At 42.3% G+C, this 15,066-nt stretch overlaps 2 protein-coding genes across 6 annotated transcripts in view; one reads left to right on the plus strand and one right to left on the minus strand.

Annotated features, from left to right (window-relative positions):
• Window positions 1-143: 143 nt before the first annotated feature.
• On the minus strand, window positions 144-14,783 carry RPL7 (ribosomal protein L7). 5 transcript variants are annotated; one of them, XM_020811325.3, is made up of 9 exons: window positions 13,611-13,659; window positions 10,383-10,475; window positions 8,785-8,934; window positions 7,320-7,425; window positions 6,064-6,230; window positions 5,268-5,405; window positions 3,830-3,939; window positions 1,617-1,827; window positions 144-200 (listed from the first exon to the last, which is right to left on the minus strand). In XM_020811325.3, exons 3-8 carry the CDS (start codon window positions 8,796-8,798, stop codon window positions 1,619-1,621), a joined length of 744 nt encoding a protein of 247 aa, XP_020666984.2. In that variant the 5' UTR covers window positions 8,799-8,934; window positions 10,383-10,475; window positions 13,611-13,659; the 3' UTR covers window positions 144-200; window positions 1,617-1,618. The 5 variants fall into 5 exon arrangements, with proteins under 5 accessions (XP_020666984.2, XP_078249965.1, XP_078249967.1 ...); XM_078393839.1 differs by lacking the exons at window positions 144-200; window positions 1,617-1,827; window positions 3,830-3,939; ... (1 more) ...; window positions 6,064-6,230; window positions 7,320-7,425 and having other exon boundaries at window positions 13,611-14,783; XM_078393841.1 differs by lacking the exons at window positions 144-200; window positions 1,617-1,827; window positions 3,830-3,939; ... (2 more) ...; window positions 7,320-7,425; window positions 10,383-10,475 and having other exon boundaries at window positions 13,611-14,783.
• Window positions 14,773-15,066, plus strand: part of RDH10 (retinol dehydrogenase 10) — a 29,319-nt gene continuing 29,025 nt past the window's right edge. The window contains exon 1 of the mRNA XM_020811338.3: window positions 14,773-15,064. Within this exon, the coding sequence (XP_020666997.3) occupies window positions 14,773-15,064 (292 nt within the window). The remainder of the gene's footprint in view (window positions 15,065-15,066) is intronic.

The raw sequence follows: 15,066 nt of genomic DNA on the forward strand, positions 1-15,066 counted from the left end.
TCTTCAATTTGACACAATTAACTTTAGCTTTCAAAAAGCTCATAGTTTAACTAGCTAAACAATATTTAATGCATTAAAAAGTTTCAGAGGTACTCTGCTTCACTGTCAGTCAATTTATGAGCAAGGAGGAACAGCACAATCAATTGCACAGAATTTCTGGTTTTTATTAAGAATAGTTAGAGAAGTCATCTTCTGGGAACCTACAAAACAAGAAAAATTAACATTAAAAAACCAGTAAACTGCACAAGCTGTTATCTGATCTTCTACAAAAATGCAGTGGACAAGTTTGGATATAATTTAGTGACAGTTACTGTCTTAGTATGTTTTAATCGGTTAAGAGTTTCCAAGAACTTAAGCCACACAACATTTTGCACTTTTTTTTACTGTGAAAAGTCACTTAGCTAGTTGCTTGTGGAGTAAAAATTCTTCCAGGCAATGTTCCCTCTAATTTTCAGCCCTGCTGTGTGGGGTTCTGCCCCTTGTATGTGTGACTTCACCCATGCATATGATTCAAACTCACCCCCCCCCAAGGTTCCCATCATGACCGGAACCAAAGTTGCTGAAAACGACCACTGCCGGTGCACAGAGAAGCCCTGTGTGGAGGGAGGCAGAGTGGCACAGGCACGGGCACACACCTTAGGGGGAACTTTGCTTCCAAGTGATTAGAAAGTCTTGTAAAGTTGTGTTTTTCACTTCATGGATAATAAACTATTAAGACTTCTACAGTAGTTATAGTTAAACGTGTTTAACAAAATTATAGCAAAAGCATTTATTGCCCACAGACCTAAATCTGTATCCCATAGCAGTTATCATTCCTTGAGCATTGATACAATCCCTCACTGATTTCTTTTCTCAGAGTGCTATTTGAAAGTGCATTTGTTAGCCTAGATCAAAATATGTCAAATTTTTTGCTTCTCAATAAGAGACAAGCAATTTGCTGGTAAGTTTAATGGCAATATAATGTCTGAATACAAAGCAAAGTAGTTCTTTTGTGCAAATTTATCCCTGTACATTAGGCAAGCTAGCATAGTAGCAAAAATCTGACATAGTGTTTCCCAGTATAAGCAAGGCAATGATCTTGTTTTGCACATCCCCTCATACAAATACATTAATTAGCCAAACCATATTCATGCTTCAGCTTCCCCTTCTGAACTCAGACTGCATGGAACTCTGAACAGTTACAGCTCCTAGGCAGGACTCCCCTGCCAAACATGGGGGATTCATGAGCAGAAGAGAAGGGATAAAATGTATATCCCTGGTTGCCTCTATGCACTTAGAAAAACAAACACCTGAATAGACTTCTATTAGTGCTTATTTCTTCCAGAGCAGATGTGTAGGAGCTTGCAGGGAAAGGAGGAATCAGCACGTGTCACCTGTCCTCTTCCTCCAATATTATCACCACATAAGCAGAACTCTGCTCATAAAAAAACTCTCAAAAGCCTCTATATTTGCCCATGTCTGAAACAGTCCATTTAGAATTCTTATGCTGATACCACATAATATATAAATTAGCAGTATGATGATAAAAAAATTGAAATAATCATATGGCTTCATATATGCAAGTGCAGTATCTATTTCAATAATCATAAAACACATTGTTCTTCCAGCTATCATACCATTAATTCATCCTCCTTATGAGCCTGTTAATTTGATCTTCTCTGTTTCCTGCATCACCTCCTTCTACGAAGTGAGTAGTTTTCTTCTTCATTCCACCTCGTGGAGAAGACAACTTGAATGGCCAGAGGAAGTTGTTTGCTGCTTTGAAGTTTTTGCCAACAGTGTAAATTTCATGGATCAGATCCTCCATGCAAATGATACCATACTTTTCTTTAAAAAATGAGAAAAGAAAGGGACATTTTAGCAACCAAATGCTTTACCATTCTCACTGCTTTTAACAACCAGCCGTTAGGACACATTGGGAGGTTTCAATCTACTAAAAAGCCATTGAGGAACTTGCACCAAGGAAGCCTAGTTTCAGACTCAACACCACAGTGGCCCCTACAGGACATTCTGCCATTAACCCAAAAACAGTCCATCACCAACACACGACTGCCCATCAAATCAGCTTCCATAAGATCTCAGCCAGGTTATACTAAGCTAAAAGTCTATTTATAGTTGTTTGCCATTAAATAACTTTAATTACAAGTTTCTATGCTAATTTCAAGTTAAATGCTAAACTATAAATAGAAGAATTGAAATTGTTTAATGGAATGGCCCAGAGGGAGCCATCTGGATGGATAGCTCCATAGTTAAGTATCTGGCTGTGGAGCCAGAGGTTGGGAGTTCGGCTCCCCACAGGAAGAAGGGGATAGTAAACTACTTCTGAGCATTCTCTATCTTGAAAACACTGAAAAAATTCACCGTAAGTCAGAACTGGCTTGCAAGCACATTATAATTATTAAGAGACAGTCAAGAAGTCTCTAGCACCAATTTCACCCCTGCATAGTCTGTAGTACATCATCTTTATACTGGCTGAACACAAGACAATTCTAGCTACTGGAATACAGTGAAAAACACTGAATGTGATATATAAATGCAATGTTCTCCTCTATACAACTTCAGAGTTTACTTTTAGTTTCCAATGGTATTTTCAGTCTTGTACTGTATTTCAAAAAGATGCTAAAGTGCTGCATTAGTAAATGCTAACAGAAATTTTCCTGCTCTTTGTATCACTGTATTTCAGTAGACTCAATTGTTCTGTGGTAAGCCAGTACAAAGGTGAAATAGCAGAATGTACTACAGGCTGTCCAGTTTATGACTGAGGTGGAATTGGTACTAGGGACTTTCTTGGCTCTGTTGGTTGGGTACTTGTATTTTTCTATGAGTGATTACTGTATCACCAGTGATGGCCCATATAGACAAGGGGGTGGAAGCAGCATCTCTCAACAGGTCAATCTGCTGCCTTGTAACAAGGAAATGCCCTCCCCTCTATCTGGCAAGCACCTGCGCTGTCAACAAAAGCCCTGCTTGGAAGAAACATTCCAACTGAAAAACTTAAGTTTCCTTCCTGCATTGGGTTCTCATGCAAGAAAATTTAGAAAAGGTACAGGCTAACTGTGATGCATGTAATGAGTTTGAATAGCAAACTTTTAAAAACATATTGATCTTAATAACATGTGCAGACAATCACTGGGATTCCATATGTGCTGCTCTCGAATCCACCAAAATTCCCCCCCCCCAGCCACCATGACCATAGTTATATTAGCGCCAGTGGAAAATACTGCTTTCAGCTTTAAAAAGATTCTTTTTAAACAGAAAGCCTAGTCAGACTTATTTCTAACAGCCACTTACTGTACCTCACAGCTTTCATGGCTTAAAATCCCATTAATGTACAGAAATTAGAATTTTATTTGCTAGAATTGTTTCAGCTAATGCATCCTAGAAACAGGTCTGTTTTTACTAAAACATTAGGTCAAATGTTACATGAACCAACTGTAAAGTCAACCATCCCACATCTCCAACATAACACCCTATAGTCGTATTCCCCAACTTTCCGGTTAATTGCACCACTATTTCTCTTCCAAGCAAGAATGGTATCTACTTGTATGTAAATAGTACATAGGCAAATTATGAAAGCATAAGGAATATGGCAAAACACTTGGATCACGGATATGAGGAGAATTAAAAAGAAAATGATTGAAGAAATTAAGCACATAAGCCAATAAATGGAACTCCAAAGACAACTACAAGATTCAGAGCAATTGCAAATATACAATAGGTTTATCAATGTAGACACTTACTAAAATCATATCACCATCAATGCAAAAATGCTGCTATCACTAAAACAATGCTGCTAAGTTGCAATGACTGGAAAATGTGCTACACTTACTCAAGCATTTTTTGATCAGAGAGTTATCTGTCAAAGCAATGCGCTGCTTGTTGATCTTCCCATAACCACGTTTGTAGATCAGCTCATGCACAGATTTCAAGTTGGGATAACTGGAACAAAAATGCAACAAAATTTTTTGCATTAACTAATTTGACAGCACAAGAGAAATTCCTTATATTCTGGACGTTATGGATTACTCCTACAAAAATACATACACCAAATTTATTAGCTTGAAGGAAAACAGGCTATGGATATCAACATCAAAAAAACTGCTAGCAGTTAATTTTAAAGAAGAGATGCTTCAGAATATGCAAGTACAGTGGTGCCCCGCATAGCTCTGAAAAAATCGTCACTATGTGGATTCGTCGCTATGCGGGGCAAAACAGCCCATAGGAATGCATTAAAACACGTTTAATGCGTTCCTATGGGCACAAAACTCACCGTTATGCAGAAATCCTCCATGCGGCTGCCATTTTCACTGCCCGGTAAGCGAGGAAAGGGTGCAAAAACACAGCGGGCGGCCATTTTCTTCACCCAGTGGCCATTTTGGAACCGCCAATCAACTGTTCTTAAAACATCGTTATGCGATAATCGGTAAGCAAAGCACTTACCAATCATCGCAAAGCGATGTTTCCCCATTTAAAACATCGTTATGCGATCGCTTTTGCGATCGCAAAAACTCAATCACTATGTGGATTCGTTGTTAAACGGGGCACCACTGTACCTACTGAGATTTCAAGTCATATGTACTTTCTAAAAATTATTAAGCAAATGTACCCAGACATGACCTTTCAGGTTCAAATACTGGGAGCAGTTCTCTCTCGCAAGGACTGGGAAAAGTGGTGCAGTGAAAATCCAATTTTAGGTTTACTAGGAGGAAAATCTGACTAGAATATGGAGAGCATGTGGAAGTCTAAAAATTGTTGACTGAAACACCCAACAGCCACAGCGATGATGGAAAATGCAATCCCACCACCTTTCAAAAGTAACAGGCTATCCATCCCGTGAAGGCATTTGATTAAAAGATGCAGAGATGAACATGGGGGAAAATATCCCACCCTTTAACTGCAGGAGAGCACAAAATTGTGTCAAACACTGTAGTTATGCAATTAATTTATGAAAGTCACTCAGCTAACAGATAGAAGCTGGTGAATTAAAAGAATCTTGTACACCTCTTATGGTCATGCAATAGTTCAGGTCCAGATGAACATTTTCTTTACAACCTTGCAGAGCAACCCCTCCACTTCATTAATCTTAAAAGCTAATTAGACAATGATGCTGATAGCAGATTCTTGTTCTAGAGCAGGATGCAGACATTACTTCTCTCAACACAAGACTTAGCAGAAAAGGAAACAGAATTGTGCATGAGTAATACACTACCCATAAGGATCACATCACATACTCTATTGGCAACCGCTAAATTCAAGGTGCAACTTACCCCCATGCAATGTAAGGTTCAACAATCCTCAGCATATTAATGGATGCTTTGTTGAGTTTCACAAATGTGCCATTGAAAATTTGACGCAAGCGAAGGAGCTGCAGTACCTTGCGAACCTTGGGGCTAACGCCATTAATTCTAGAAAGTATCATAAAATAATCCCAAGTTCAGAAAAACAGTATATATATGTTTCAACCATTTCCATTAAATTAATTTCATTCCATTAAACAAACTATTTGCAATTTTATTTACAAAACAAACTTTTCTTGTCAGTTAGCATTAAGGATATTGGTTTTGGTACACAAGTACTCTATTACAATTCTCAATAATCCATATCAATGTTTGCTGTAAAAATTTAGTCCAATTTTTTCAAAATAAAAAGCACTGAAAAGTAAGACATAATGATGGATTACATGGATAGTAATCAAAGATGGGTTGCTACAAAGAGATCCCTTTACTTACAGAATACTTTCACATATCGCAACTATACCATTCATATTTGCTCCAAAAAACAAATAATTTTCACATTATCCTTCATATCTAAAAATAGTGTATCATCCTAATAAGAAAGTAAAATGCTATTAATTAATCAGTATGCCACATATTAAAGTATCCAGCTAAGCGAAACATTTAGTAGCAACTATTGATTAGAAACTCTAGGGGTGACATTTTAAGTAAGGTCAATTTGAAGAAATGTCTACCAAAACCTGTTTTAGACTAGCCACTTAGGAAAACAGTGCTGCTGCAAAGAACTACTGAGCATTAAAGATCAGTGCACTACATTTGCTCATCTTACCCTCTGATCCTGATCACAAATGCTAGTTTGGGTTCAGCAGGTACGTAGTAATTACCAGCCTTGCGGGCCATTCGGGCCATGCGAATCTCACGTCGGTACATCTGTCTGTACTCTTTGTGATAGGTTTGTGCTCTTTTGTAGATGAGTTTTCGTTCCTCCTTTCTCATCTGAAATAAGAATTGTACTACTGAGATTTTGTTGCTGTCATCCTTCCTCCAAAAGTGCCACCCAGAAGGAATAATGATTAGGGATTCTTGGAGGTATTGTTCAACCATATGGTATGGCTCAAGTTTGGGAACCACTGCTGCAAAGGAATGATGGAGACATCCATGGTGTCCATTTAACATTCACAGAATCCTGTGATACATGCTGACAGATAGCAAATGGCCTAAGGCCATCCACAGAACTTATGGTTGTGTACAGATCTGAAGTTGGGTCTTCCCAGACATAGTCTGAATACTCCTCCATAGTGACCCTGACTTTCATTAACACAAGATACTTCAAAAGTTGACTACAACCCAGAAACTAACACATAACCAGGTAGAAACACTTCTCTTTTACTCTTCTAAGCTCAACTTTTATTGGACATTTTCAACACACAAACATTATAATGCATTCAGGGGAAAAATTATTCTCCTTTCATCCTTTCTTCAGAGGAAAGGCCTGGTTGAGCAAGGGTTGGCAAATATCAGGAAGGAAGAATTTTAATAAGCATAGCAAAGACAGGAAGCCCATTCGCCTTGGTACAACAGACAGAAATTTATGAAAATAATACGATAAAGGAATTTATTATCTCACCTAAAAAAGACCACTAATCTTGAATCCTCTATACATTTTGGACTATAATTCCCAGCACCACTGACCCAAGGGAGATTATGGAACTAAATTTAGAAATACCTGGAGGCCACATATACAAAGCTAAAATATACAATTAACGCATTTGACCAATATTGCTAAACGTGTTATAGAAAATAGATCCGGTGCCAGCTTATCTGTTCAGGAAAGAGGGAGAAGATACAAAATACTATGGGGAAAATTAGGTAGTTGGGTTAATAACATAATGGTTAATATACCACCTGCAGCTGACAAAAAATGGAACTGTTGCAATTCATGAATTGAAATCTAATCCCATTCTTAAAAAAACACACGAAGTGCACCATCTGTTAGAGCTATCAAGGTAACAATCCTAAACATAATTTACAGACAGTAAGTCCCAACAAATACTGTACATTTAAAATTGCATTCTTAAATCATACCTTCTTTTGGACTAGAAGCCTTTTCAGACGTTTAGCCTTTAAATCAGCAAAAGCCTTTCTTTTCTTCAATAGGCTTTCTGGAATTGAAGGCACCTTCTTCTTGGCTCTGTATCATAAAACAAAAATAAGTAAATATGCCACAGAGGAGCTGGAAAAGTATGTCATTATAGTTGTATTAACTTTGGTAACTTAAATAATCTTTCCAAGTACTTTAGACACATGTTGTCAAATGGTCTTGGTTTCAATGTACCTTTTCAAAATGTTTTCCTCTACTTATAGTATGCTTCCTTGCACTGCTAAACAACAATTATACAATTTCAAGACATTTGAAAGCATTAGTAAGGTATGTGTTTTTCCTGGTTTGACTTAAAGTGTGCATTCAGATCACATTTTACAGATCCTCTTTTAACAGTTCTAGTTGTTCAAACAGGTAGCATATATTTCTGAGCAACTAAAACACATACAAATAAATTCACTCCACTCACAATGATACTGCTTTTGTACAGCTATGAACATAATCAACCAGAGATCTAGAAAGCTGAGATGACTTTGTAGTAGATTAGTACTTTTTTTAAGACTAACCGGCTGTATTTTCCTTTGTGAACTCCCTGCCAGACAACATTTGAAAGATCGATTTAGCCAAGTCTTCCTAAGCCACACACGGTAAAGCGGACAGTAAAGCGGAATCCACTTAAAATTCCAATATTCATAGTCAACCCTCTGTTCAAGAATGATTCCATGACCGTCCAGGAAAAAAACAATGGGGACTTCCAAACTTGTGCTGCCCAGAGACCTTTGGGTAGTGTGGGCGGCATATTAAATAAATAAATAAATAAATAAATAAATAAATAAACAAACAAACTCCTAGTACCAGTCCCGACCAACACAGAGACACATACTGTACACGGGGAGTGATGAGTTTGGAAGTCTCCATTGCTTTTCTTCTAGATCGCCGCCCAGAATGAAAGCATTGGGAAACTTCACAGCCCTCGGTTTCGCAAGAAAGGTGAACTGTTTCTCAGCACCCTTTTCCCAAACTCTCTTGTTCTATCCCTATAATCAAACCCCGGTTGTACGCGTGTCCCGTAAGGCAGCTGGAAGGAGGCCCAAGCCTGGTCGCAAGAAATATCGAGCCCGTAAGGCCCGATGGAGGCCAACCGACTGGCCAGGCAGCCACCGACTTGGGATGCTACCTCCTCCCTGCCATCGTGTCCCGCTTCCTCTCCTCAAAAATGGGACTCCCAGCGCGGCCTACCCCAAGCAGGGCCGTTGCCGAGCGCCCGGCCGCATCTTTTTCGTAAAACCCTCGCCCTCCGCTCCAGACCACGATGGAGAGAACGATTTAACCAAGTCTTCCTAACTCGCGAAACCCCACAGAGTACATCTTCGAAAACAGAACCCAGAGAAAACGCTTTCAAAGTCACGGATGACAACAGATTATCTTTAACAAGAAAGTACTACTCACTCTTCGCCCGCCATGGCTGCTGCCGGAAAAGGAAAGGCTTCGCGCTTGCGCAGTGAACATAAAGAGTCGGGAAACTGTTCTCTGAAAGGGATCACTGGACGTAAAGCCCCATTCTCTAGTTTAGGTGACTAGAGTCGTGCCTGAACAAAACTAGGAAAAAGAGGTGGCTTGCTAAGTGCCGGAACTCTAATAAAGATATGATTGTCATAACCGCTTAGTATGATGGGAAGATTCAAGAATCTTAGGCAATAAATAAAGTACAGCGGAGGTGAACAATAGCCTCCTATATATATATATGCTTGCCGTAGCCTATTTTCAAAACAACAGAAGATGTTAAGAAGCATTTTAAAGTCAACTGCTATGAAACCACTTTAGAATTTCATTTTTAGTTCCAAACTTATAAGATCTTATTTAATCTTCCTTTTTTCCTGCTGACTTCAACCTTTTCCATCATCATATTTTTTTCTTCATTGGTTTTATCATTTTTGCCTCCAAAGACAGTTCAGATTTGATTTGCTCTAGGACCCACTTGTTCATCTTTCTGGCAGTCCAGGGTATCTGAAAAGAAATCTTCCAGTGCTGTATTTAAAATATTTTTTCCTGTCAGCTTTCTTTACTGTACAGCTTTCAGACTTGTATATAGTGATCAGGAATACAACAGTGTGGACAACCTTGGTCTTGATCTCCAATGAAACAAACACTTGATAATCTTTTCTAATTTTTTCATTGCTACTCTTCCGAGACTCAGGCTGTGACTACATGATCAAATATTGCAGGATTTACTGCAGTTATAATAAATTTGAAGTATTTCTGATCATCACATAACACAAAGGCTAACCTGACTTGGTCTTTTTGCTATCAAAGCAGTATTTTTCCCCCTGCTGCTGCTGGGGGCTTCTACTTTATTTCAAACCAGAACTATTCAAACACACATTTTCAAGTGTGATCATCCTCTGTTTTGTTTTGTTTTTGACAGATTAGTACTAGATCATATTATTGCTAGGATGGATATACTAGTTTAGTGCTAGATCTCTAGACAAGAAACTTAAAAAAGAACGGACAAAACAAAAATAACTCAGATGAAAAAGGAGGATAGTCTTGTGGTATTTCTGCACATGTTAAGAAAAAGAAGCAGCTACTGTTAGGACAGAATATGGAGAGACAGAATGGTTTATTATAGACAAAGGTGTTAGACAAAGATGCATTATATTTCCTTATCAGTTCTGTCTATATGCACAACATATCATATGGACATGTATAGAAAGCTGGACTAGATTCAGAAGGAAGAGTGGAAACTGGTGGAAGAAATATCAATAATCAAAGATATGCAGATGAAACCATCTTACTGGCAGAAAGTATCAGGGACTTGAAATGACTTCTAATGAAATTGAATTGTTCTGAAAGAAATACATAACCATAATCCAAGAATTTTCATATGTACACTTGTCTGTTCGGTTGCTTGAAGCATATATTTGCAATAAATAGATTGCTGGCTTCAGAGATTTCTGCAAGTCATTCTCCTGCTTTGGTTCTGATCCCTAGACCAAATTTGCCAACATCTGATTCTGCTTTGTTTCCTATATTTAGATTCGACTCACCTTTGATTATAAGCATCATCTCTTGTGTTGTTGTGTGATCAATGTCCTCCTGGACATTGAGCTTTCAATTTCATCTTCTTCAGCATCTTGTAACTGGAGCACAGACTTAAATTATGGTTATGTTGATAGGGTTTCCCAGAAGTCTGATGAACGTTATTCAGTCAGACCTTATATTATAACCCTTAACTACCTATGCTACATCTTGCCTCAGTGTTAGAGCCACTCTGTTTTTTTCTGAGTTTGTCATTTCCAGAGTAAAACACTTTGTAGTTGTCTGACTGAAAATGTTCCATACAAGTCCTCTTTATTTCACCCACACTAAGCACTGCAATGTTTAAATGTTTATTTCTTGCTTTATGGTTTTCTGTTTACCTTGATTCATACTTCTCATGTTACATGTTACAATTGTGTATGTTGTGCCCCACCAGATTTCCATTTCACCTCTGTGCATATAAGCCACTAGACATCCTTTCAGCTTTAATATAGTCACAGTGCTATTTGTAGTTGCCCTTTGCAGGACAAAGAACTGATTGAGTACTTCCCCACTTGGAAGTCTCATCTTCCAGCACTATCTCTTGTTTCATTTTGGACTCTCATTACAGTACAGGGTTTTCAAGGTAAGGAAGCTTCAGCAGTGTTTTTTCATTGTCTTCTTCTGTGCAGTACTAACAAACGTTAGCTGAAGTGTCACTGTCATTGTCTGTGAAATATCTTCTGACATTGCCACCTTCAGCTACCACTGCAGCCAGTAGCTGCCACCAGATGTTTCTCCATCCTCATCACCATTGGAACCATCCATTCTCTTCTGATGCAGCTGTTACCCTTGAAAAGGGTGGATGCATTTTAGTCTGGTGCTTCAGCTACCATGTTTCCCTGAAAATAAGACAGGGTCTTATATTAAATTTTGCTTCAAAAACACATTAGAGCTTATTTTCAGGGGATGTTTCATTTTTTTCATGTACAACAATCTATATTTATTCAAATAAAGTTATGCCATCTTCTTTTGGTTGCTCCACAATAGTGGAGGGCAGGGTTTCACTTAACTGGGGCTTATTTTTGAGGTAGGGTTTATATTACAAACATCCTGAAAAATCATACTAGGGCTTATTTTCAGGTTAGGTCTTATTTTTGGGGGGGAAAGGGTATGACCATTCTGCCTTGAGTAACCCTGCTAGGAGTCTAGACTCAAAATGGGAGTCTAGCCTCTGGACAGCATTGGCTAGAGATGGGGGTATTCGTATATGAATATCCCCCCACAGGTGCAGATAACGAGGATCCGGCCCCCTGGGGCCAGACTGACCATTCACAATTCCGCCGCTGCCACGAGCTCCACAGTGCCTTCCTATCACTCCGTTGCTCAGGATGGATTACCCACTCCTGGCAGAAGGCAGGAGGACAAGCCTTTCTCTCAGGTTGCAGAGTACTTGTTATTTGCACCCGTGGGGGGATATTCGCATACAAATATCCCCATCTCTAGTTTTGGCTTCTCTGACACACTCAGATTCCCTCACCATGTTAAGGTGTGCATCGAAGAAGAGATCTAGTACTAATCTAGCACTCATTTATTTGTATATCAGGCAAAAGAAAATTTAAAAAATTAAGACAAAAATTGTTGTTGCACCTTGAAGGCTAACATAAGAGGAAGTGGCCTTGTCCACAAAAGCTAACATTAAAATAGAACAGTTAATGGTTGTTGTGGGTTTTTCGGGCTTCTTGGCCGTGTTCTGAAAGTGGTTTTTCTGTTTTTCTGATGGCTCATGGCATCTGTAAACCTCTCCCCCAAGACCAAATTGCAATGATTTTTTTCTGCCAGATTTCTTCACTACCCAGCTTTCATATCCACACATAATTATCAGGAATACTATGATCTTGTGTTCCAGTTACATATCTTTACTGTTGAAGATATTTTCCAGTTCCTTCATAGCTGCCCTTCCAAGTATCAGTCTTACTTAAAGTGACTCCCATTTAAAAGTTAATGGTGCCTACATATTTATTTCCTCTTCAGTACAAGTATATCACTTGTTAATGTGAAGCCTCTAAATTGTTTGCAGCACAAAAGCAGTATTAAAGAGTTTAAAAACAATTTACAAGTACATACTTCAAAATACCCACAAGTGCTTTACGTTTTAACAGCAATCAATCTCAGAGTCTTACTAATGGGGGGGGGGGGGATGTTAGGTAAAAACTACATCTCCCAGCATGCATTTTCAAATTAGTCAAAGAAGTTAAAACATCAGGAGATCGTGTGGGAACTGCAGCCTTTTTGTGCTTTGAGGGCTCAACCGCTCGCCTTAAAACATGGTGCAAGCCATTCTGATCGCCAGCACTAGGCACCTTGCTCCCTATTCTTCCCAGCAAAGTTCTATGACCTAAGTAGCACACAAATAACATATTTCTCTTCCTAAAGTTGGAATCCTGCAACCATTAACTTGTCATAAATCCCCATTCTATTCTGTTTTTGCGGGGGGCGGGGGGGGCAACTCCAATTGCCAGCTCTGCAACCCAATCGTGTGCACAACTAGGTTCGGGTTGCGCCCGTTCAATGCGACAGGTTTAGGCTTGCAGAGAGCTGTCAGGCGGGCGGGCGGTGGTCCGATGACAGCGGGCCGTGGACAACGGAGGAGAGACGCTCAGAGATGGTGGGCGTGTGGATTGATCGGTGGAAGACAGCAACGTGCTTCGTTTACACCTCCAGCCCGTTTCTCTCCTCGATCAGTCGGCAGCACTTCAAAGGGTTTAGAGACTCATTGATTGATTGCACTTTTAAACCGCCCACGAATTAGGTTTTCTGGGCGGTGTACAATCTGTTAAAAATATAAAAATGCAGAAGATCAGCCTGTCAAAGACTCCTACAGTAGAATCATCCGTCGTGTGGCACAAGCCGAAACAACTCTATTAGTGCTACGCCTGTCCTCTGAAGATGCCGGCTACAGAGACTGGCCAAACGTTTGGAAGAACAACCTTCAGGACACGGGGAGCCCGAAAAAACCCCACAACAACCAACTCTATTAGTCTCGAAGCCTATTTTTGTCTCGTTGCATAAGCTTCATAGTTCAGGAAAGTTTATGCCAAATAAAATGTGTTGCTCTTTAAAGTGGCACAAGACTCGGGAAGTAAGAACATTCGTTGCTCTTCATCCTGCCACAAATATTTTTCCCCTTGATTTAAATGGGAGTCACTCCTAATAACCCGAGGGTGCCGAGGGCCGCGGCCTCCCACCGCCTGTACCTGCACTCGCGACAAGAGAAACGCGGAGAGTCTCCCTCTCCGCGGCAGGCGTCGCTCCGCAGGCTGGGCGGGCCTCCCTCCTCCGGCCCGGGGGGGGGGGAGAGTGTTGCGCGGATGCGCGGCGTGTCCGCAGCGTCTCGGGACTCTCCACTGAATCGAGGGGCGGCGCTGCTGGGCGGAAATGGGACGGGGGGAAGGCCTAGGAATGCAAAGTGCGCGGCTAGGGGGCGGGGCCGGGTTCGGGGGGGGCGGGAGGGTGAGCGGAGGAGGGCCCCCCGCTTCCCTCGTTTCGGGACTATATAGGGCCTGGAGCGGTGGGAAAATGCTCACTTTGACGGGCGAGGGGTGGGACGCTGGCACCGCCGCGAGGCAGGAGAAGGGACAGGTAGGGGCGGGCAGGGACGCGCGCAAGAGCCGCGGAGGTGTCGGTGGCGGCGGCGGTCCCTCATCTTTTCCTGTGTTTTCCTCCCTGAAGTGGGAAGGTGGCCGAAAAAAAAAAAACCCGCCCGTTCGCAGGAGCCTGGCGGTGACTGACTGGGTGTAAGAGGCGAAGCGGGCGCTGGCTAGGAAGGGCCACCCGCCGCCTCGGTAGAAACTTGTTCCTGAAACTTGGCTTCTCTGGCGGAGCCGCGGCGGGGTCTGCGTGGGCTTTCCAGGGTGGCTCCGAGCGTCCTTTCGGTGGCGGCGCGTTGAAATTGGTCCTGCCCTGCCCTGCCCTGGCTTCTTTGCCTTGCCCCCCCTAGCCAAGCGCCACCGCCGAGGGCACTGAGGCTTAACCTGAGCAAGCGGCGGCGTGTGGCTCGGAGGGTGCCCGCCGAAGGCTCCAGCCCAGCTGCCCGCAGGCGGAGCAGGCGGCTTCTTCCCCCCCCCCCCGGTGGGTCGCTGACGGGCGCCTGCCTTTTCCCCTGGGGCGTGGAGGCAACGGGGGCGCTCCCTCCGGCGCACCGCGTCGCGAAAGGGGAGGCAGAGGGGCCGGTCGCTGGTGCGGTCGAGGCTTTGGCGCGCCTGCCCTCCTTGAACCGTTGAGGCGGCGCTGCCGAGGGAGGACTCCGGGGTGCCGAGGACTCGGAGGTCGCCTCCCGGTCCGTTCGGGCCCGCCGCGGTTAACCGGGGCACGCAAGTCGCTCGCCGGGTCCGTCGCCCCCCCCCCCCCGGCGCCACCATGAACATCATCGTGGAGTTCTTCGTGGTCACCTTCAAGGTCCTCTGGGCGTTCGTCGTGGCCGCCGCCAAGTGGTTCCTGCGCCCCAAGGAGAAGAGCGTGGCCGGGCAGGTGTGCCTCATCACCGGCGCCGGGAGTGGGCTGGGCCGGCTCTTCGCCCTGGAGTTCGCCCGCCGCCGAGCCCGCTTGGTGCTGTGGGACATCAACTCGCAGAGCAACGAGGAGACGGCGGGCATGGTGCGGCACATTTACCGAGAGATCTCCGAGGAAGCCGTGGTCGCTGCCCAGAAAGGT

Source organism: Pogona vitticeps, chromosome 4 (genome assembly GCF_051106095.1).
Source record: "Pogona vitticeps strain Pit_001003342236 chromosome 4, PviZW2.1, whole genome shotgun sequence".
Classification (NCBI taxonomy): Eukaryota; Metazoa; Chordata; class Lepidosauria; order Squamata; family Agamidae; genus Pogona; species Pogona vitticeps.